Raw genomic sequence first — 24,017 nt, 5'->3', positions numbered from 1 at the left:
GGTGTCATATGCAAATGATGCCATTGCAAAATATGCCTCTGTTAACTCATTAGTTAAACAAACATTGTTGAAGCACCTAGTGAGATGTGGTCCAATTTAACCAGATTCCCACTGATCAGGCCGATAAATCGAAGCAAACCTCATGTGTTAGACCTCTTGCGTCTGACCCATTGCTTGGTCTTGTGCAGACTGCAAATAACTTTGATAAATCTTTTGTGCCCCAAAAAGCTAGGTAGGGGGACGCAGAGAGGCTGGCAGGGGAAGCCAGGTGGCAGACTAACTTAAAAAAAAAAACCAAAAAAAAAAACATTACAAAATTAATGGGAATGTCAGCCTTATGTATGGGAGCATATATGTTTCAGTATAAGAGGTCTTCCCAGCACTAGGTTGCTTGGGTTGAAGTAAAAGTACATACTCTGCAGTTACCCAGCTCATTATCATGTTAATTTGACACAGCAGCAGATGAATTCCCCAATTGCTGAAGGTTTCACCTTCAAACGCCATCAAACTGACATTTGTGCTTATATTGGCAAATCTAATATGGATGTGTCATGCAAGGACCAAGAAGGGTAAACTAAAAGGATTAAAAGAGGTTTCTTCTAACACGAACGTGTAGGAGTCCATGAAAATATACATGAGCGTACGATGATGGCTAGACAACTGGGTCAGGGAAACTGCTTAACAGCAGGTCTTTTCTGGTGTTCCAGGTATGCAGTGGTTAGTACATAACAAAGTCAGATAAAAATGTATATATTTGAATTACCGCGGCTGGATTTGTCTTGGAAGAATACTGTAGATATACAGTATAAAAGGTGCCCATACACTCGTCATCAGATTAGATCCGATGTGCTGTCCTATTCGCATTGAATCATCAGAGCCTGAAGATCGGATGAGCTGCACTATAAATATGTCGGACTGGGCAGCTTCCGGCAGGTTTGTCTGGGATTGTATAAGATACATCGTATGCACAATTACGACATGTGGTGCATCTAAGCATTCACCACAGAATATGTGCACATAATGTGGGGACTGTGTTGTATTAACTTATACTAAAACCGGGTCAACAAAGGACTAATCCATAAATGCATGCATCTAACAACTACTGACAAAAGTATTCTGAGAGGAGCGATAGAGTTGGGAGAATATCTCTTATTATAGGTTTGTAAGTCTTGTCTGTCTGTCTGTCATAATTGTTGGCCACAATGTTTGATTAGTAATATTATTATTGAAAAAATAGTTTTTAATAAATACTAGTATTATCTAACACAGCGCTGCTCCATTTTTGTTCTTTTGCTGTCGATTCAGTTGTAAAGGGGTTTTGGTAATCCCCCTTTCTGAGTGACAGATGCGGTATTGGATAACTTACAATCAGCGCTCAGTATCATACTGTTGTTTTTTCTGGACTGCCCCTGGGAAGCTGCCGGGGGCAGTTCAAGGTAAATCATATGAAAATTCTCCCCTCGTACATACATATATACATTATTTACATGTTGGTAGCAGTCAACACAGAAAAATCACGTTGAATATGCAGCGCTTTATATATCTACATACATTTACACTAAAATGGTGACCGTAATGTAAGAAGGTAAGATAAGAAAAAAATTCTATTTAGCAACCCCCCCCCCCCCCTCCCCCCAATATTATTGTTTAATTAAAATGGTTCCCAGCAGAGTGAAGTTTTCCTATTTAAAGTCACAGCAGTGAGCCAGAGTAACACTCCATGGCTGCATTTTACTGGCAGTCTAGTTCAACGCCAGCTCTGACTCACCACCATAACAAGCTTCAAACAAACGCACAGCTGCAGCTCAGCCCTGCCTAGTGCAGCCAGGAACTACTGGACACTAGCAGTGTGTTAGGTCTGCTTTATGTGACTGTGTTGTGCAACGTCGGAATGTTGCAGAAAACATCAAATGCAGCAATATGATAATCAAAAGGAAATAAAATGCATTTTGGCCCTTATATTTTCTGTCAAGGAAAGCCCTCCACATGGTACAATACTTTAGATGTCCATAACTACAAACACTAAAAGGTGATGCATCCACATTCTGCAATGTACAGCTACAGGAAGAAGGAAGTACAAATTGACAACACAAAAAAGTAAGCAGTGAATGTATCTGGTTGATAAACAGAGGTAAGGGTCTGCATATTTCAATACTAATATCAATGTGACACGTTAGGTTTTTCTAGTATACCAGTAGATTATGATTTTAGAAAAATTCCATGAGAATTTAGGAATACTGGAGTTACCTTAATCATTAACCTTCTTATGCAGAACAATGGGCTGAGGACATTCTATGACTCTTAAGGCCCCCATTCATTTGTCTGTAGGACCCAATTTCCCCTGAGCTCCACGGGAGGGCTCACATACGATTTGGCATTTGATGCACCATTTTTACATGTGATTTATCACATATAATACTCCCAGAGAGCTGAATGAGGGAGGCAGAAAAATTAAATAAAAAAATTCAAAAAGAATGGACGGCCACCGATTGGCTGAGAGAGGCCTATGTGCCAATCAGCGGGCACTCATTCTATTGAATGGTTTTTTTTGTGTGAATCTACTGCCAGGTGATGCAGAGCTGGGAGAGCGCTTCTGCACGGTGCTAAAACGTACCCACAATGTGCAGCTGACGGCTTTATGTGCAGCCCATCTGACCTCCAATGCCCATGGGACAACTAGACACATCCGATTTGGGCTCGATCTCAGCCTAATCCGTCAGAACCAGGCAAAAATCGGGCCCAAATTGGACAAGTGTATGGGGCCTTTAGCTAGCTTGCAATGGTATGGAATTAAACAAAGTATGAGTGTGATATTAACCAAGCTGGAATTTGTACAGTAATACAAAAAGTATTATACAAATTGGAAATATGGACAAAATTTCATAGAGCTGTATATCTCCACAGGGGGAATTCAACTATTCTTCCCCACAGTCGAAACTAGCCAACACAGCAATTCAATTGTTGACCTGATTGTGCACGATAAGCCTCTGCAAGACATTTCAGCTCACAGCTGTCCGAGCCAGTGAGTGGAAATGTGTGCAAAGTGGCATTTTGGACATTCAAAATGCACTTTCTCTGGTCATTTAGCACGTTGGTTATGTTTAGCTTTTTTATGTGGCTAAACACAGTCTGTCAGGGAGTAATCCGCTTAATAAAAAAATATAATATTACCCCCATCTCTTGTCACTATAGATGGAAGATCGGGTGTGATAGGAGCCACTTACTAAATTCTGTGTCTTCCTGCTGATCATGAAGACTAATCTCATATGTAGCTTTGTCCTACACAATCACAGGACTGGGCAAGTCACATTCTCCAACAGACACAGTCACACTTGTCGGACATTTGTTTTCCAGCTTGGGGAGATGTGAGCATATAAATCGGTGCCGGCACAATTGAATTGGTGCTGGTGTGAGCCCACTAAACAATACAATTGCTCCCTTCGAACTTTTCTGTAGCCATCACAAGGAGAAAGGTCCGGCTTAAAATCATAACAAAAAAAAAAAAACTTACCAGGATCAACCAATGTCCTTTGGTACAATTCCTTTAGCTTTTTACTCTTCACATTCCTCCCTTGAGTGAGGTTTCGGTACATTTCATATCCAATAATCAAGACCCCTCCCTCTTCATGCCAGCGTTGCATCATGCATCCTCGTTCTTGTGGACGCTTCACTGTTGCTAGTTCAACAACCTGATGTAAAGCACACATATCCAATTATTAGGGTAACCAAAATGTTTGCTTGTAAATTAACAAATGATTTGGGGGGGGGATTATGATTGGGAACGGTGAAGTGTGCAGTGTGTAACAGTAGCAGAGAAGGGCACCTGGCTCGGAGCATGACAAGCAAAGAGTCAAGCAAGGGGATATGGTACACAAATTGTAGGTCAAAATGCTCAGGTGTTCAGACTATTTTGTGTGTCTTAACACAATCGAAAGTCAACGGATGTCTGCATTGTAACAGAAGTGTGCTGGGGAGAGTACAGGTACACCTGTAGAGAATTGTGTTTTAGTGGTATACAGTGGTGGGCAGAGGGATCTTTTTTTTTTTTTTACAGATTAAAGTACATGGTCATGTATATACAGTTAGATAATTATTTTTTCCCCATAAACTTGCTTTTTCTGTAAATGAATAAAACATTCTAATACAAATGTGCACATTTCATGTACTAACCAGGGGTCTAGTTCATGGATCATGACACCTGTATGCATTTGCTGTCTATTCAGGAGCAGGACAGAGAACGGCACTGGGAAAGGTGTACATTTTACTAGTTTAAACGGTCACCTAAACAGTATAGGCATGCAGGTACAGGGATCATCCCAATACCTGCAGTATTTCCAGGGTAACTCACTCACATCCCACTGGAATACAGTGTTATGAAGATGCAGAGAAGAACAATAGGTACTTGTGAGTTATCCGGGCGTCCGATTTTTAAATCGGGTCGGATCGGGACATCGCATCGCATGCGACCAACGGATGCGATGCGATGCGATGACCCGATTTTTCCATAGGAATCAATGTTAAAATGGACTGAGTCCATTTTAACATGGAATTCAATGGGAAAAAGGGTCCTTTTCATACCCCTACTATCCAAGTGGGCATGGAGTTGGATATAAACCTGTGGCGAGCGTAGCGAGCCACCGAGCCCGAAGCGTGGCGAGCGTAGCGAGCCCCGCGAGGGGACACAGAATACCGTCCCCTCGCGGGGCTCGCTTCGCTCGCCACGCTTCGGGCTCGGTGGCTCGCTACGCTCGCCACAGGTTTATATCCAACTCCATGCCCACTTGGATAGTAGGGGTATGAAAAGGACCCCTTTTTCCATAGGAATCATTTTAACATTGATTCCTATGGAAAAATCGGGTCATCGCATCCGATGGTCGCATGCGATGCGATGCGATGCGATATCGCATCGCATCTGATTGTATGCCTTAACTTAAGGCATACAATCAAAAAATCGGACGCCCGGATAACTCACAAGTACCGAACAATATATACATTTATGCAAGTCCCAAATTGGCTTGAGGTTTAGGTAGTTTACTGGCTGTGCCTTTGAGCATTCACTCAGTATAAAATATTTTGGTACTTGTTTCCTAGCACGGCCACAACGATTTAGATCGTTGTGGTCGTAAGATAAAAAATCGGATCGATCGCATCGCATGCGATTTGGTCGCATACGATGCGACCGATCCGACCGACCGATTTTTCACCCGATTTTTTTTTTTTTTTTCACCAGATTTGTTTCAATTGCCCCCCCAAATGTTACTAAGTGGGCTAGACCCCACGATAGACGTCAACCCGAAGCGTGGCGAGCGCAGCGAGCCCGCGAGGGGCGGCGGTGCGCGTCCTCCGACCTTTTCATTCCCCTACTATCCACTAGGGCGTGGAGTGAGAATAGAATAGTGTGGCGAGCGCAGCGAGCCACCGAGCCCGAAGCGTGGCGAGCGCAGCGAGCCCCGCGAGGGGACGCGTCTAACTTCACAGGTATACGCGTCCCCTCGCGGGGCTCGCTGCGCTCGCCACGCTTCGGGCTCGGTGGCTCGCTGCGCTCGCCACACTATTATATTCTCACTCCACGCCCTAGTGGATAGTAGGGGAATGAAAAGGTCGGAGGACGCGCACCGCCGCCCCTCGCGGGCTCGCTGCGCTCGCCACGCTTCGGGTTGACGTCTATCGTGGGGTCATGGCGGGCACATAAAAAATGTGAAATGGGTCATATTGGGCCATTTCACCTTTTTTATCATTTTACCCTATGTGAGATGGACTTAATCAAGTCCATCTCATCTTGTGCCATTATAATGGCACAAGACCGACGCGATCCTCCCGATTTCAATGTTAAAAGTTTTTTTAACATTGAAGTCTATGGAAAAATCGGGTCAATCGGTCGGTCGCATCGCGGCCGATTTTAATTGGTCGCGACCGACCGATTGACCCGATTTCTGTCAATCAAAGTGAAAAAATTGTAAAAAATCGGCCACATCGTGAGGATCGTGTCCCTTAATTAAGAGCCACGATCACTCACGATTGTGGCCGTTCTAGGAAACAAGTACCAATATTTTTTTTTCACACAGAAAAAAGCAAGACTGGGGGCAGTGCATATCAAGCATACACCCTGCCCGATATGCACCAATGTAAATGTTAGGTGGCTCTGATGCGCCAGATCGGACCGCATATCGCCTAGCGTGTACCAAGTTTAAAAAGGTATGTGTGTAAAAGCTGACCAAAAATAAATATAGAAAGGCTTCACACCCTTACATTATAACACATTCTGCCAGTACAGAAACTAGCAAGTAGGGTTACATTTTTACTCAGCCTAAAACCATAAAGGATGACAAGCAAATGGAGCTCAGAGCCTGAACACTAAAGCTGGGTACACACTGAGTCGGCATCAGACAGGTATGTTATTTCTAGCCAAAGAAGAATATATCATGCATAGGCCCAATACGTGTGTGCCTGCAGTTGCATGCAACGTTGCCCTGTCGGTCGTGCTACACAGCCAACAATCTTAAATCCCATGCATCATGGTTTATGCGAACAGAGTAGAGAACAGTGATCTCTCCGTCCTTCATTAGAACATTTTGATGTGTAACCAGGAGCCAATATGTCCGTTCATTGAGCCAATATATCGTCTGGGTACACATCGCATAGGGAGTGTATCAAACCTGAAACGGTTGCACCAACGAAAGCACAGGCTGGCACTAACGGAAGAAAGCAACAACAAAGGACAAAATAATCTGCCTTCTGCTGGAACCTAATCATAATGGACAACTTTTGATCCAGCAGTTGTGCGAGATGTTCAGAATCAGTAAAAATATGGTCTTATCTTAATTGGCGGATCTCATACATTTACCAGTAAACATGACCTTCAACTGTCCTGCAGACCTCTCTTCCAGGCCCCCCATTTTGTGGTCCTATGGCCAGGGCACCCCCTCCCCTCCATCTTGTGCCATCACACGGATAGACAGTTTGATCCACATAGATCTATGTATTGTGTTTCACAACATGGCAGACGTACCTCTAGTGCCTCGTCATCATTCAGGCCATACTGCCACTTTTCAAACTCATTGGTCCAATTCAAAACTGTGTTCAGTGGACAAACCACAAGAGCTGTGCTGAACTCTAGCTTCTCATTCAGAAGACAGGCATGAAGAAAAGACACCACCTTAAAGCAAAAAGAAACAAACCAAAAAATGAAAATACAATAAGAAGCCTTCATAAATTTAAATTACACATTTTCCCCTCATCACGGTTTAGGACACTCAGAAGCTATAATACTTGCTGTGATATGCGACATTTATTGCTTGTAATAACTTTATGAAAGAAAAAAAGGTTTAGAAACACTAAATTGGCAATGCGAGTTCTGGTAACTAAACAGACAGTTATAAGGAGCCATGAAACAATGTTTTTTTTGTTTTTGTTTTACTAAAAACCTTCCTCTGTTGGCACACTTCTTCTAACCACTCTGTCCCAGCTAAATACTAGAATTAGTTCAATAGGCTCAGAAGTTTTGCATATGAAAATTCCAGAAGCACAATTGGGCAGATTCCAGGTGGCCACCTCAAAAATAATAGGAGACAGTGGGGAGATTCGGAAAAAGAGACGGCTCCTTATTGAATGCTGTTTTTAGCGTTAGAATTGAAGCGGGATTACAGAAGAATGCTGTCGGCCATTCTGCCGATAACGACCATGGATTGTCAAAATCCCGGCCGCAGATCGACAAACCATGGCTGTTTTAGCGGCCACTCCCCCTTTGTGCCAATCGGCAGGCGGGACATTGAACCTGAATGTCGTTCTGCAGTCGATCAGACCGCAAACGGGCCAGGATCACGGCTGTCGGGAGGGATCGACAGCCGTGATCCCGGATTGCATACCCCCTCCTTCTGCACAGAGAATAAATCAAAATACATTTTTCCCTTACTTGTATTTGTAATTTCAAGCTTAAAAGAAAGAAAACATGTATTCCTTAAATGGGGAACTCACTAGATTGATTGCATCACAAGAAAATATACATAATATATATCATAGGACTACAATAAAAATTTCACACAAAACCTAGCCTTAATTATATCCAATTAAAACCCATTCAAAAGCTATAAATAAATATTGGTATTCAATGTTCCGGCAAGTGCAAAGGCAGTGAATCCTGTTTTGGATTCGCTGTGCGCTCGCCGTGATTCACTGTCCCCCCGCAATTCTCCGCCAGCCCACACTATTCAAAGCATCAGGGGCTCGCTACCCCTGACAGCGAAAATGATCCACTATGGCGAATTCTGGACCCGGCTCTCTCCCCTGCTGCTGGGGATGGAGCGGAGTCCCGGCCGGGAAACCCGCTGATGCTGACGGTAGTCCCCGCACAGCCTGAGGACGGGTCCAGCAGCAGTAGCACACCTGAGGAGGAGGTCTGCTGCTGGACCAGTCTCCCTACTGATCAGACAGGCAGTGTCCCTCTCTCTGCCCTTCCCGCAGACCTCCGGCTCCTGCCTGCATTACAACAATGGCACCCTCACTGCAGTGTCATGACTGCATCACAAGGACAATGTTACATTGCCTTCCAATAGCACTCCTAACCCAGCTGCCCCCTCCAATCTATGCAGTGAGCATAATAACCCCCTGACAGAGAGCTGCCACTGGCCGCCCGTCAGCTGATGTTCCCCGCATTCCCCACCTACTCAGCAAGGTGGAATCGGCCAGTGCGACCATCAAAACAGTAGGGCATGCCACAAAATGGAGCGGGCGAACCTTGCCATTTAAAGGGAATCTTCGCCGTCCTCTGACGCTGGCAAGGGATGTTGGCAGAGCAGACCACATGCGCTAAAACATTTGTTACAATGACTTGTTTTCAAGTGGACAAAACATTATTTCTGTGGACACTGACACACAATTCCACAGTTGTACTCGGTTTGTGGGAGTAGAAAAACCCTCAAACCAAAGTCATTTCTTGTAATGCAGCTTCTGTATTCTCAATGAAATCTAAGTTTTCCCGTTTCCAAAACAAACACCCTTTTCACCAAAAGGGGAAATCGAACCTGTGCACAGCAGGAACAGTTGTACATCCTTCTATGGGTAGCAGTAGACTGCAATTGGTTAGACATCAGGAATGGTTAGAGGTCACCAAGGACAAAAGTTTTCATATTATAACTGAAGTTTTCTTTTAATTCTACATCTAAAATAATATTCTAAAATAGCAAATTAGTTAGAAAATATCTGGTAGGTCCCAGAAAGGGCCGCTAAATTCCATTATTATTAGTCATAGGCCATAATGCCAAATTACATTTTACACATTTGGCTTGATGCTGTACATTAATTGAATGTATTTGATAAATGGTAAGAATATCTACAGCAAAGAGTGGACTATTTTTTTTTTTTAAAGGCTAATCTAATTGTTATGACTAGCATTGTCTGTAAATATACCCTTGGGGAACAACCAATTACTATAAAGGCATAAGATCAAAATACTGGCTCATAAACTAAAATAAATATACAGATTAGACGAACCAGAAAGCAGGAGTGTAGCCAGCACATGGCTTCCAAGCGTGAGACGCCAACCTAACAAGTTAAGTAGAGGACAAGTCGCGTAGGACAAGCTACAGAGGATGCACAAATTGTGACGGTACCAGGCATGTGAGCAATTCCCTCAAAGTAGAACATATAAACTGGATAGTATAACAAAAACATATGTATACTAGTCAACTGCAAAACATCTATATACAATTATATAAGCATATTTATAGAGTCTGCAGTATGCCCTTTAAATAATATGGTCTTCACAGACTTTTTACAGAGAAAATGGTTGGAGTATGAGCAAAGTATGCACTGGTAAATGCAAACTCACAAATACATAATATTCTATTACATCTTTATTTTCAACAGGGATTTATCGAAAAATAAATGAAACTAGAGTTTCTTCAAATTCTGCTCATGCTATTCTTTAAACATACGTTTAAGCATGAAAGTTCATGATCCATTTGTGTGCGTGATTCTGTCAAAAACAGGATTTTTTTTTATTATTTCTGGTGAAATAACTTTTTCAATTAAAATAAATATAAAATTGCTTTTGCTTGCACAATGTTTTTTGTGTACAATGTTGTTACAGTGCACAGAGATGTGAAGGGGACATTGATGCCCAACATTTTACAGGGGTATATCATATATATATATATATATATATATATATATATATATTATTTCTAGAATGTGATTTTTGGTGATTATCCTTTTTTCCTTTCAAACTTAACCAAAATCAATAAATGAGGTACCATTTAAAACAGTAAGTTCTCCACTTCTGATGAATTTAGAATAGCTGACACATCGCTGTGTGCTGAGCGACCCAGCATGGCTCAGAACGCTTCAGCATCTCCCCGTGTGTAGGCCCCTTTAGATCAGTGTTGCTCGGTTATGTGAAATGGCTTCAAATGAACCGGTTCTTCTTTCAACTTACTACAAACCACCAACCTCGCTATAAAATTAATCATATTTTATTTGAATGCAAAATTTTCGCATGACCACCTAGTCTTCAATAGTTACACTGAAGGAATCCAAAAATACAAGTGTATCAGAAAAACATGATCCACAAAGAATACAACACCATAATGACCTCACACTTGAGAAACGTCACAGCTTTAAGTAGTTGGATATTGGGCATTAAAAGACTATTAGTTAAGGTTGAGGACCTTTCCTGTGTTACTTGCATATTGCAGAAATGATTGCTACATATATAAAACATTCATCAGTGAAGTTGGGAGGTCATTCTGGTTTGGTAATCTTTAAGTGTATTAGGTCTTTCTGAAACACTTGTATTGTTCTTGGTTTCCTTTAATGCAGGGGTGGGCAATAAGCGTCCCTCCAGCTGTTCATGAACTACACATCCCAGCCTGCCTTGCATCAGATTCAGCATGGCCAAGAGCAAAACTAAGGAAAGGCATGCTGGGATGTGTACAGCTGGAGAGCCCCTTATTGCCCACCCCTGCTTTAATGCACCATTGAAGATAAATACCCCTGATGAAGTCTCGGTAAGACACTAAAAGCATTCAGTAAAGATCGACGATACATTATTTGTAAATCTATATTTACAGTAAACCGCTGAAAAGAAATGTAAACTTCACCTCTGGGTAGACTTTAAAATCTTTGTAAAACATTATTACAATGTAAGCTCTCACAAGCATAGCCCACTCTCCTCATCTGCTTTACTAAGAAAATGAATATAAATCTATCCATATATATCTGCCACCCTAGTAATGGCTTCAGTGTCCTGTCCCTCCAAAGAAACTCTTTACTTACCATGTACTTTTCCTTAATTGCCTTGTACTGCAATTCGTTATTTGTTCACTTATGTATTGTTAGGCTCTGCGGAACCCTTATGGTGCCATACAAATAAATACATTTTATACTATACTCTTTTAGGCATATTGACCACTTTGAATACATTATATTGGTCAGATACATTTGTTTATAGAAAACCTAAAGATTAAAAAGACAAGTTTCAGTGTTGAAGGTTGCAGCTATTTTAACATGAGCCGTGCCCCAGTAGATTTATTTTAGTTACATTACATAGGTGTGATAATTATTTGTCTACCACTAGAGCGCTCTCCCAGTTTTGTTTAAGGATATAATAGCTACAAAGCAAAACAAGATAACAATGACATACTGCAAATGGATGGATGGATGGATATTGCATTGACATTTCTAGGATTATTTGCATCATGCCCTAAGTGTAGTAGGCATAAATGGATTCCTCACATGGCCATTCCTTAATTACAGATGTGACCTCATACATCTAGCCTCAATGCGCCAAGCTGAGCAAGCTGCCTTATGTGAGTGAGCCATCAGGTCCCATGCACCATGGTACCAAGCACAATGAGAGGGGCTGTTTGGCTGACTGCAGCAATGATGTATTAGGACACCTCTTGTCATTCCTTAATTACAGATGTGACCTCATACATCTAGCCTCGCTGTGCAAGATGCCTTATGTGAGAGTGAGCAGTCAGGTCCCATGCACCATGGTACCTGGCGCAATGAGAGGGCCTCTGTATCTACTCTTGAATAAAAATCGTTCAGCAGGTAGTGGCAAGGAATACTAGCATATACAACAATAAATCCACTTGTGGGACAAAAAAACTTAAATAAAAAGAGTGGGGAAGAAACTTTCAATCCGGTTTCCATGAATATACTGGTACGTATAGCCTAATTCAGGTCCGTACTTTGAAGAAAAATTCATTATTTAGGTGTCCATAGAATAAAATAACGTGAAAAATAATGGATTTTACCTGCAGCGTCTTCCCAAGACCCATGCAATGAGCCAAGATACACCCGGAGCCTTTTTCTTTCTTCGATTTTTTCACAGACTCACAGCAGCAATCCCACATAAACTGGACACCTGAAAACACATGATTAAAGCATGTCTTTAGAAACCAATACAGGTTCATACACACTGGGCATTTTTACCCAGCTTGTTCGGCCAACGAGGATGTGCAAATCACTGGCCAGAAAATCACTCAGTGCATATACAATAAGCAATTTTCACAGTCTTGAACGATTTTGCATAGTAGGAGACTACCATGCAAAACAGTTTATTCAATGACAATGGCAGCCGGCGATGATGCTGGAGCTCAAATCAGCGCTCATCACCTGGCCATCCACACTAGTCGGTTTTGAGATATAGGCAGCAAAAAGTGAGCCACTTTCAGCTCAAAATCGACCAGTGGGTATGGGCCTTAATACCGCTACGATTAAAAAAAAAATTCAAACGTGTTTTTAATTTTAAATTTTTTCTTTTTAATATCAGCATTCTATGTCAAGTTATAAACAGTACAAAGTGATATTGTGACTGGTGTACATTGGCTTACATAAAAGGTTAAATGAAACAAATGAAGAAAACCTGACCACTGACAAGACATGACTTATTGCTACAGCATGGTGAGAAAATATTAGAAATCAAACTATATTTGCCATCTTCTTTGAACAAAGTAATTACATGTAAAATTCAGAAAAACAGAATTAACAGGTGAAACAGTAATTCTGTTTTTTTTTTTTTTATCTATCAGCCAATGGTGTACCACTGGGATGTCCCAAAGCAGTCCCATTACAGGTGGGAACGCTCCTGAGCTGCACTGAGAACACAACACCCAAAGGCCCCATCAACAGAGGTGAAAGGGTCAAAACGGTAAAACCGCATGAAGATATATGTGGAGGACCACATAGCTCCGCAGAAGCTCCCCGATATAGATCCCAGGAAGGTCCAAAGTATCTAGTAGAGTAAGCCTTGATGGATGTGAGGACCAGTTTCCTAGAGGCAGATAGAAGCCTGAGGGATAGAGGTTTAGTCCAATGCACCAGTTTGCTTTGTAGCTCGCCAAGTGTGTTTATGTTCAACAAAGAAAAAATAAGGCGACCGTCCTACGAAATCGTTTTTGTACAGCCAATATAGGTAACTCAGGACCCAAAAATCTAAGGTGGGTAACGAAATACCATCCACAGAGAAAGTTTTCTGGCTAAAACGACAGAAACACTATCTTCTGGTTGATATGAAACACAGAGAACACTTTCGGAAAGTATCTAGAGGAGTGCACAGAACAGCGCGGTATGGGAGAAAAACGAATTAGGAAATTTGTGTGATAAAGCACCCAACTCTGAAAACACGGCGTGCCGAAGCAATAGCCAAAAGAAAAACAATGGAAAGTAAACTCTGAAAGCGGCTCAAATGGAGCCTTAGCCAGCAGCTGCAGAAGTAGCGCCAAATCAAAAGAAAGAAATGGGGCTGCAGGTGCAGTACCCCATGCAAAAAGGTTTGAACTGTAGAAGAACAGGCGCCTCTGGAGGAAATACAGATAGGGACGAAACTTGAACCTTTAAGGAAGCCAATTTGAGGCCTGTATCCAATCCCAATTGAAGAAAGGCTAACAATCCGGACAATCGGTATATGCAGGGGTTACAGTGGTTAGATTCAGGATGGAGGACTTTGCTGGACAGAGTGAGATAGACTGCCTGCAGTTCCAACACATTTAAAGAGAGGTGTTGCTCCTGAGGAGGTCCACGACCACAGCACCACAACCCCGGAGACTGTCAATGGCTGTGACTATGACCCAATCAATGACATCATTCCACCACCTGGAAACAGGAAACGCAAAGGTGAATGTCCTTAGATACAGTAAGCATGGGTCTTCAAACAGTGGCCCTCCAGATGTTGTGGAACTTCATGTCCCAGCATACCCTGACAGTTTTGGCATGCTCTTATAGGAAAAAAATGTGGCAATGCATTCTGGGACATGTAGTTTCACAACATCTGGAGGGCCACAGTTTGAAGACCCATGTAGTATAGCATGGGTCTTCAAACTGTGCCTGACGAATCAACGCTGGTCAGGCACATTTGCTGGTTCCTGATTCAGAGGGTTTCTGCTCTGCGTCAGAAATGTCTTCAGATTGTGCATCCTCAGACTGAAAACTGCCATGTGAGCAGAAGCTAAGGACTTGCGCTTAGCGGATGGGCCCATAGATTGTTGCAGGGAGACCTGCACTAAATCCTGCACAGACCGGGATAAGACATGAACCCATGCCATTTACCCTGAGAGGGGAAGAGGAGGGTTCGACTGTGGTACAGCTACAGGTGGCACTTGAGGCCCTGGCAGGGTAGCAGGCTCACGTATGGCCATTTTTTGCTCAGCCGAACATGAACCTATTGCTGCATCAAGTGGCACTACAGCCGCAGAGCAGCTATCACAAATGACATTGTGGTCCTGTGCTGCACAGGAAAAATCCTCCTTTCACTCTGTGCAGTCCAAAAGTGCCCCAACCCTTCTTCGAGGTCTTGGGGTGGTCCTTTAGGAGACAGTGACCCTTGTAGTACAAGAGGGCCAATATGTACACCCACAGAGAGAAACACTACTACTAAGTGAGTGAGTAGTGGGGCAATAAGATCTGAACCGGTTATGTAAAAAGGAATAAATCGTAAAAGCTACTGCACTGTGAGCCCACCAAAGAAGTGGCTGCTGTTTAGGTACAGAGGTACTGAACATGGAATGTGTATAATGTAGTGAAACACCTTAAATTGGCATGCAGTGTATAAAACAGTAATCTTAGTTAGTGTCTGGAAACAGAAAGTCAAACTGGCTCCCTATTCCAAATACCAAACGCCATGAGGGAAGGTAGGGGGAATGTAACCAGACGCTAGGACAGTGCTGATATGGGGCAGTAGAAACCTTCCTCTGTCCCTCTCTCTGTCACACTAATTTCAGCTACCAAACACCTTGTGTTGAGGTAGCTGTGGATGACACAGGCAGATGGGCTAAGGGTGTCTCTGTCCCTTGTCTGGAGCTTCCCCAGGACTCAGTTCCTGTAAACATGTCCCTGGTGGCCTAGCGGTGGCTCAGCATGAACTGAGCCCTGCTGCCAGTTCCGAGCGGTCACCGTTAGCAGTAGTGAATAAAAGAAAATAATAAAAATTCATTTATCAGAGATAAAAAGCCCTGTTCCTAAAAACATGCCCTTTCCTGCAGTGTCAGCTCAGGTATACCAGACAAATCCAGTAAACCACCATAGCTTAGACAAGAATATGAGGCCACTCGCCGGTCTTCTGCTTTAAAAACAGCTTTTAATCCATCTTACCAACTCAATTTAAAGTGCAATGTGCATGACAGTGGGCCCACTGTCATGCACATTGCACTTTAAATTGAGTTGGTAAGATGGATTAAAAGCTGTTTTTAAAGCAGAAGACCGGTGAGTGGCCTCATTCTCTAAGGCTATACACACACACAACAAATTGCCAACATTTTCTTAACACGATATGTTTGACCTCTGACTTCAGACTCACCATCCACCTGATGAGGCTTCAGCTTTGTAACCAAATTTCTGTGCACCTGGACTAGAGGTTCTTTGGTCTCCTCATCTTCCTCTAGAACCAGTTTTGTGGTGATTGGACACTTCACTGGTGAAGCATCTTCCACTATAATGACCTGGTAAAACACCAACATTCGTTTCTGTTAAGCCATACATATTAAAATATAGACGCGCACGCAAATTCGCTTGCTTCTGACATCTATATGCTTTTTGGCAACTAATTACGTATGTTTCTCTGAAAATATATATATTTGGTACTCTCATCTTTGAGGCCACAGCTTGCGCCAGTTACGTTAGCCGCTTTCAGAATAGCACCATTGCCCCCTTGCGGGTTCGCTTCGCTTGCCACGCTTCGGGCTCGGTGTCTCGTTACAACTTTACTAGAAGGCAATAGTTAGTGGTGTGGACACAGGAGGGTGGCATGGACCCAGGGTCGTGCGGCTTATGCTACGCAAGTTCATTAGCGTAGATGAGGAAGTACCATATAACTTATTTCTCAAAATACTAGGTCTGCACAAAGTTTCAAAATTACGCAGTCCATGCCATTCACGTTATAATAATACAACCTCCATCCAATGTCGTGAGAAGAAACCGGTATTGGAATAATTAAACAAAACTGTTTAATGAACACAACTTCCACAGTGTAATGGCATAGCAGTATGAAACTTGAAATATACACCCTTCAGATAATACCAAACAAATATACATTATGGCATGTGGGTCAGTCTGCAGACATCCCTTCAAGGGACATACTCGAAGATATACACATAGACTTCCCACCCATGAATTTGAGGCAATGACTCCAGCAATGAACCAACTACTAGAAAGATAAAATTGAGCAAATCACTGTTTAGTAACTATATTGCTTTGTTCCTACCTCCCTCAGTTTCTCCCTTTCTCGTTCTCTCTCAGCAATTCTTCTTCTACGCTCTTCTTCCATTCTCAAAGCTTTCTGAGTTTCCGTCCGCAACTTGTCATCTTTTAAAATTCTCCTGATCCTTTTCCGTCCTTTTCCTGGAGATTTGGAGTCTGAGTCGTCTGAGCCGTCATCATCATCATGATCACCATCCTCTGAATTACCCTAAAAAGACGAAAGACATAAATTCTATAATTTTTTAACTAAACAAGTAGCCCAGTCTGGTTCGGCCCAACCATGGTCATTTTCACAAACTGCACCATACACTTCCAGACTTTAGAAGGTTGTACACAGTAAAAGAAATTGGACATTACTGGTGGAGGAATGTACTGTATGACAGGAAGGCATTTGTAAATCATCTTTTGCCTTATGGAGGAGAAAGAGTGCATGTGTTGCGATGTAGGAACAATACCAAAATTAATGAAATGTTGACACTAATATCTGCAAAAAAGTCAACATTCACACTGCCTAAACATGAAATGTCGACATTCTGCAGGGGTAGGAGGGATGGACGAATGTTGGTGTTTTACCAGGAGGGATGGAAACGAATGTTAGTGTTTTACCAGGAGGGAAGGAAACGAATGTTGGTGTTTTACCAGGTCCTGGAGAGGAGGGTTAATGTTAGGCACACTACGGGAGAGTGAGTGTTTGCAATGTGCACTACAGGAATCATCTCGGGATCCTCTGGAAGTCAACAGAATGTCATTACTGTACCTGGAAGACCCTACTACAGCTGCCTGACACTGTACCAATCACTACTAGGCCATCAGGGACAATTTATCCACATTCTAATCGTGCCAACGTTTCATCAGTGTCAATATGATAAATTGTGACAAATTACACCACACTTCTCTGCAGCATTCATATTCGGCCACAAGGCCCTAACTCAGCAGGTTCAGAAAACACAGAAATTACAGAGGTATTTTCATACATCACTGCTGTAGTTTATAACCCATACAAGTTTTGTTGTAGTCCGTATACACTAACAACACTGCATACTCAATTAGCAGTCTGCTTGTGTGTCCTACAGTAAGTGTATTTTTGGCAAACACCCAATGCTAGCAAAGTTGCAGGGTTTCCTGTCAAACTCATCAAGAGTTTAAGTTTTTAATCTATAGTGGGATTAAATCCCCTCAATAAAGTATCACAAGAAGAAAAATACAAAAAGATTAAAAAATATATAATTTATTAAAATTGAACACATTGGCAGGTATTCAATGCTGTTTGCTAGTGGTGACAGCGAGCAGGGCTTCCTGCTCGCTGTCACCACTCACCCTGACAGCATTCAACACAGCCTCCGCATCCGGCAATTCCCCCTCGCTCCATTTTTTGAGCGAGGGGGAATTGGCGGATGCGGCTCCAGAAGCAGCGAGACCCGCGGCTAAAAACTGAGTTTTCTGCAGCAGCCGCGGGTCTCGCTGTTTTGGGGAATTCTCGCTGTCCTGTGACGGCGAGGATTTCCCCAGAACGTTGAATAGAGCGAGCGGCCGGCGCGGGGGTTAAACAGCGAGGATCGCTGGTTTTCTGCAATCCTCGCTGTTTAACCCCCTCGCTGCGGCATTGAATACCCCACATTAATATGGCCATTAATAGACAGACAAGACTCACAAACATTGAAGTAAATAACTCCCCCTCTTGTTAGAATTGGTTAGTTTTTAAGCATGCATTTGTATTTGTAGACTTCTTTTGCTCATTTATGAGGTCAATTATTGGGGTTAGTATTCAGTGTTCAAATCCCCAACAAATGTGCACATTTAGATAGTGGTACAGGTCGGGTATCCCGTATCCGAATTATTCCAAAAACCATGTTTTTTTGGCATAATAAAAAAAAAAAAAAATAGTTCCCCCCCCCCAACCCTCTTTTAATACTTACCAAGTCCTCCGGCGTCCATAGCAGGCCTTCAGCATCCTCTCCGGTGTCTCCAGCGGTCTCAGGAGTGCTTTGCGCGAGTGCGCGCCGGTGACGTCACCGGCGCGCCTGGGAACTTGCGCAAAGCACTCCTGGGACCGCTGGAGACGGTGCTGGTGGCCTGCCGTGGACGCCGGAGGACTCCATGGACGCCAAGGGACCATCGGGGACACACCAGGGGCAGGTAAGTATGGCTAAAAAAAAATTATTCCAAAAACCGGAATATTCCCTTATCCGGAATGCTCATGGTCCCGAGCATTTCGGATAAGGGATACTCAACCTGTATATACTTATTATATTCCAGGGGCAATGCCAGTTGCAGCTTGTAGTCACTGACAAATTTCTCCGACCTTTGGCAGTGCGGTCATATCCGAGATGGATTTGTTGGCTCTGTGTAGGGACAGCCTTTGCGTCCCCTCGTCCTCTCAACGAATTTATCTCGGATATGACCGCACTGCAAACGGTCGGAGAAATTAGCTGGTGACTACAAGCCGCAACTGGCATTGCCCCTGGAATATAATAAGTATGTACCACTATCTAAATGTGCACATTTGGTGGGGATTTGAACACTGAATACTAACCCCAATAATTGACCTCATAAATGAGCAAAAGAAGTCTACAAATGCATGCTTAAAAACTAACCAGTTCTAACAAGAGGGGGAGTTATTTACTTCAATTGTGAGTCTTGTCTGTCTATTAATGGCCATATTAAGGTGTTAAATTTTAATAAATTATATCTTATTCAGCACAGCGCTGGTCCAAATAATATTTTCTTCTTGTGATATTTTTTTAAGGGGTTTGGGTAATCCCCCTTTCAGGTTCAGCAGCAGTGCAGAATAAATCAATCAGCGCTCATTATCACACTGTTGTTTGGTTCCCCTCAAAGCACTGTGGGTAAGATTTTTTAAGTTGTATTTCCTTGGCCTGTGGGTTGAAGAAAGGATTGAATAGCTCAATATTGAAAAGGTAGTTTTTTTTTCATGCATATATTTAAGGGCAAACAAAATCTACACCTACAAGGCAGGGAAGAACAGAATAATATTAGATAAAGCAAGACTGGATGTAAAACACATGCAACCAAATATAAAGTGTATCCATGACTGCTAAGAAGGGAATGGGAAAAGGGATAGGAAGTTTATGTTGTAATATACCTTGGAATCACTGGAATCTTCTTGGATTTTAATCCTCCTTCTCTTCTTCTTCTTTTGCTTCTGTTTATAGCTTCGGTGATTCTCTTCTGCTTCTTTCTTTGCTGCCCTGGAAAATACCAATGGGCCACATATCTTTTAGTAAATTCTCAAGGTGTTTTGTAGAAGTTACAGAACGGTGTAAAACATGCATACTAAAGAGAACATTAACAGATATACATTTATTTAGCGGTAATCTGGACTCATGATATTCACTCTAGGTCGACAATAATTAGGTCGACATTGACAGAAGATCGACAGATGTGGTCAACACCAAAAAGGTAGACAGTTTTTAATTATTTTTTTTTTTAGACCAACTTGGGTTATACAAGTGCACATAGAGTAGCGTGCAGCGAGGAACCGTGCCCGAAGTAGCATAATGGCATAGCAGTAATGGCTATGCTCACCTTGCGAGAGGACAAGATACCCTTAAATGGCATCCATGCTGACATATGTCGATAGACACCCCCCCCCCCAGAAAACTTGTGTTGACCTTTTCAGTATCTTCTGTGTCGACCTTTAGTATGTAGACCATTAAAAGGAGCTGACCTACCCACTGCTGACCATTAGTGGTGGACCTTGAGTAAATCTATCATTTATAAAATAACATAACCCATTTAGCAGTAGTCTCTCTGACTTCTAGAATTCTAACAGCAGCATATACTCCTAACAAGTAAAAAAAAAAAGGACTGTCTAAAAAAATGTATTGCAATATTGGTTTTAATTATTGTTCCCCAAATTAAGCTGAAATGTATACAATTTGCAGAATGCAGGCAGGGAGGTGGCCGACTAAAATTTTGTTGTAATACCTATTGAATTGTAAATTTATAGCGAGATTAGAAATGGCAACCCTGACCTGGATTTGCAATTAAAAACATTGTTGAATTAAACCATAGTAAAACCATTGAAAAAATGGTAATCCGAAAAACAAACTATTCCACTCTTCCCAAGATGAAAAGGCTGGGATTGCTTTTCCTTCGACGCAATATTTGAATTTCCTTTACTGAAACAGTCAATGGGTATAAAACAATCCTAAATGAAATTATACTGCACACATTACTAAATTTACACTAAATATTCTTAACTCATTTTCCTTCACACTATGGGGAGCAAGTCTAACAAATATAAAACAATTTGTTAGCAGCCTATGAGAGGTATTCAATCCCAGCTGATATTTCCGACAGGCAGAATAATTGGCCGTTTCCACCAAGATTTGGTTGAATTGACATTTAACCTGTTCAATACTGGGTCTGTATTTCCGACTGTCGGAACAGATTCTGACTTTAGAAAAATATTCCAACAGTTGAAAAGTCAGTGAATCGTCAAAAATGGTTGCCAGTAGTCGAAAAATGGCTGCGAATTCGAAAAACCAAACAAAGTCGAATCTGCACAGGCAAGTCGTGGACAATACTCATGATCGATATTACCGCCTATCGGAAATAGCGGTCAAGATTAAATACTCCTATAAGTATATGTTGAACAAGAGTTAAGTTATGACTTGGTGTACACTGCATAGACAAGAAACAAAATCTTTAATATTTTATAGCGACTATTTTGATTGTGGCACTGTACTAATGACAATTTAGCATACATTTAAAAACAGAAACTGTACTGTGCAAATGTAATTGGTTTATAGCCATTTATGTAATACTCTCACAATGGTGTAAGAAAAAAAAATACTATGGATTGCACAAAGACCAAATGCAAGGTATGTGTGATGTCATAGTGGTGGGGTATGACATAGGGCAGGCAAGGCAACCCCCCCCCCTCCCCCGAAAGTTATGAGTAACTAAATAGAGAAAGAAAAGATACAGCAATAGCAACCCCAAGAATTTCCTCATATCTTGCCCAAGAATAAACTATACATAAATGTTTAATGTTCATTTAAGTGACAATTAGGCATTATTTTTATTTTTTCAAGTTAGTGTAAGTTTATAATGTGCAATAGTTGTTTATATATTTTTTTTTAATTTACATGTGTTTATACAGAAATACACCTGAAATATACCTGGTTCTTGGGCGTTGGTCATCAGAATCGCTGTCACTGACTTCCTCACTAACTCCAGACCCATCACTTGCAGACTCTGATTCATCACTGCTAACTAAACCACGAAAAATTCATAATGAAAACATGAGAAAAGTCATTCGGTTTCTCCAAACGTTCACAATTAGTAATGTCACCTATAGCAGCAATAAGGAATTTGTTCCCCAAATTGATGAAAAATCTGTTGTTGGGACATTGGGTCCACACACGCATGTTTCAGAAAAAAATTATAAAGTTAATGCTGTGTCCACACGGGGGCGATAATAGCTGGGAATATGGTCGCAGGTGATTGATGTGTGATGGATAAATCACCGGGTGCGTGCTCCCGTTTTCTGCCCCATTGTAATTGCTGGTCGCAGGAGCTTGCTCCTGCGACCAGCTAATTACCTCTTTGGCTCCCCCAGCAGAGGTTCCTTTTCATCAGCGACCATCTCTGGTCGCTGATGAAAAGGAGACACTGCGCAATATATTGCAAGCAATATATCTCCCCCACCCCCCCGTGTGTACGCACCTTAAGTGATAGTTTATGCTTGCCAGGAAGGTTAGTCCACAAGGGTCCCTTCTAGCTTAGACTAAAAATAAGTAACAGCAATACTCTATGCTATTGCTTTATTAGAGCATTTCGGTAAAACTTTCCAAATGCACACCTAGTACAAGCTAGTGAAGTACAGACAACACGTAACCGAATCTAAAGACAGCAGTTATCCTAGATCAGCTCCAAACAGCTGTTGGCAAATTGGACATTTTTGCAGTCCTCATAAAAACGTTATGGGGACTATTGCTGTAGCTGGATGAGCTGCCGCAGATAGCTGCTGTGATATCCCCTTATTGAACAGAATATGTACTTAAATATGAATATAAATTTGCACTATAGATAAAAATCTGTAAAACTGAATAAAGCCAAATCTCTGCAATCGTACAATGAATTAAACATTCGAAAAACAAAATATTCACACTTTACACAAAGTATTCGCTAGATATAATGAGAAAAGCTTTTAAAAATGTAAAGCATTTGTCAACATCCATATAGATAATTTTTTATCCCAGGTTCAAAGTATTACACAAGAAATTAAAGTCCCATTTAGGCTTTAGAACAAAATGACTTTACACTTATTGCTAGGTTTGCTTAATCGGTTACAATCGCAATGAAAAAATATAGAATGAGTGGGCCACCCTATGGATGGCCATACACTGCTGCATCACAGGGTGGCCACAGGAAGTGGGCCAAACGTACACTACCATTCATAAGTTTGGGGTAACCCAGACAATTTTTTTTTTTCACATGAAAACGGACTTTCATTTATAAAGGAGTTACAAATTTACTAGAAAATATAGTCAAAATATAGTCAAGACATTGGCAAGAATAAAAATTATTTTTATTTGAAATAATAATTTTGCCCTTTAAACTTTGCTTTCGTCAAGGAAAGCTCATTTTGCAGCAGTTACAGCAACAGCTCAATAGGGTTGAGATCCGGGGACTGCACTGGCCACTCCATTACAGGCAGAATGCCAGCTGCACGCTTCTTCCCTAAATATTTCTTAAATAATTTGGAGGTGTGCTTTGGGGCATTGTCCTGTTGGAGCAGGAAATGTTTTACCTTGTAGAAATCTCCCACTTTACAAGCAGCCCCAGACCATCACGTTACCTCCACTATGCTTGACAGATGGCGTCAGGCACTATTCCAGCATTTTTTCACTTGTTCTGCATCTCACAAATTTTTTCAATCTTCCTCTGTCCAATGTCAGTGTTTTGCCCATAGTAAACTGCCATTTATGGCCAGTCTCAGATATTGCTTTTTTTTTGCCACTAGAAGGCCAGCATCCCGGAGTCGCCTCTTCATTTAGATGTTGATTCTGGTGTCTTTCAGATACGATTTAATGAAGTTGCAAGTTGAGGACCTGTGAGGTATCTATTTCTCAAACTTCTACTCTAGTTAGAGCCTGTTTGTGCTGTTCTCTGAAGGGAGTAGTACACACCATTGTAGGAAATGCTCAGCTTCTTCGCAATTTCTTGCACAGAATAGCCATAGTTTCGAAGAACAATAATAGACTGTCGATTTTCACAAGAAAGTTCTTTTTTTCTGGCCATTTTGAAAGAATAAATCAAACCTACAAATGTGATGCTCCAGATACTCAACT

At 41.8% G+C, this 24,017-nt stretch overlaps 1 protein-coding gene across 3 annotated transcripts in view; it reads right to left on the bottom strand.

Moving 5' to 3' along the window:
- The window catches only part of ATRX (ATRX chromatin remodeler), a 171,534-nt gene that overhangs the window by 49,622 nt on the left and 97,895 nt on the right, over nucleotides 1-24,017 (bottom strand). For all 3 annotated transcript variants that reach the window (XM_083159237.1, XM_083159236.1, XM_083159238.1), the window contains 7 exons: nucleotides 21,843-21,936; nucleotides 19,799-19,904; nucleotides 16,700-16,903; nucleotides 15,797-15,938; nucleotides 12,258-12,367; nucleotides 7,010-7,156; nucleotides 3,512-3,689 (listed from right to left, as the gene is read on the bottom strand). In XM_083159237.1, the coding sequence (XP_083015363.1) occupies nucleotides 3,512-3,689; nucleotides 7,010-7,156; nucleotides 12,258-12,367; nucleotides 15,797-15,938; nucleotides 16,700-16,903; nucleotides 19,799-19,904; nucleotides 21,843-21,936 (981 nt within the window). The remainder of the gene's footprint in view (nucleotides 1-3,511; nucleotides 3,690-7,009; nucleotides 7,157-12,257; nucleotides 12,368-15,796; nucleotides 15,939-16,699; nucleotides 16,904-19,798; nucleotides 19,905-21,842; nucleotides 21,937-24,017) is intronic.

Source organism: Crinia signifera, chromosome 9 (assembly GCF_055691185.1).
Source record: "Crinia signifera chromosome 9, ASM5569118v1, whole genome shotgun sequence".
Classification (NCBI taxonomy): domain Eukaryota; kingdom Metazoa; phylum Chordata; class Amphibia; order Anura; family Myobatrachidae; genus Crinia; species Crinia signifera.
Note: the sequence above shows the minus strand (reverse complement) of the source record. Positions and strands in the feature narration are given on the sequence as shown.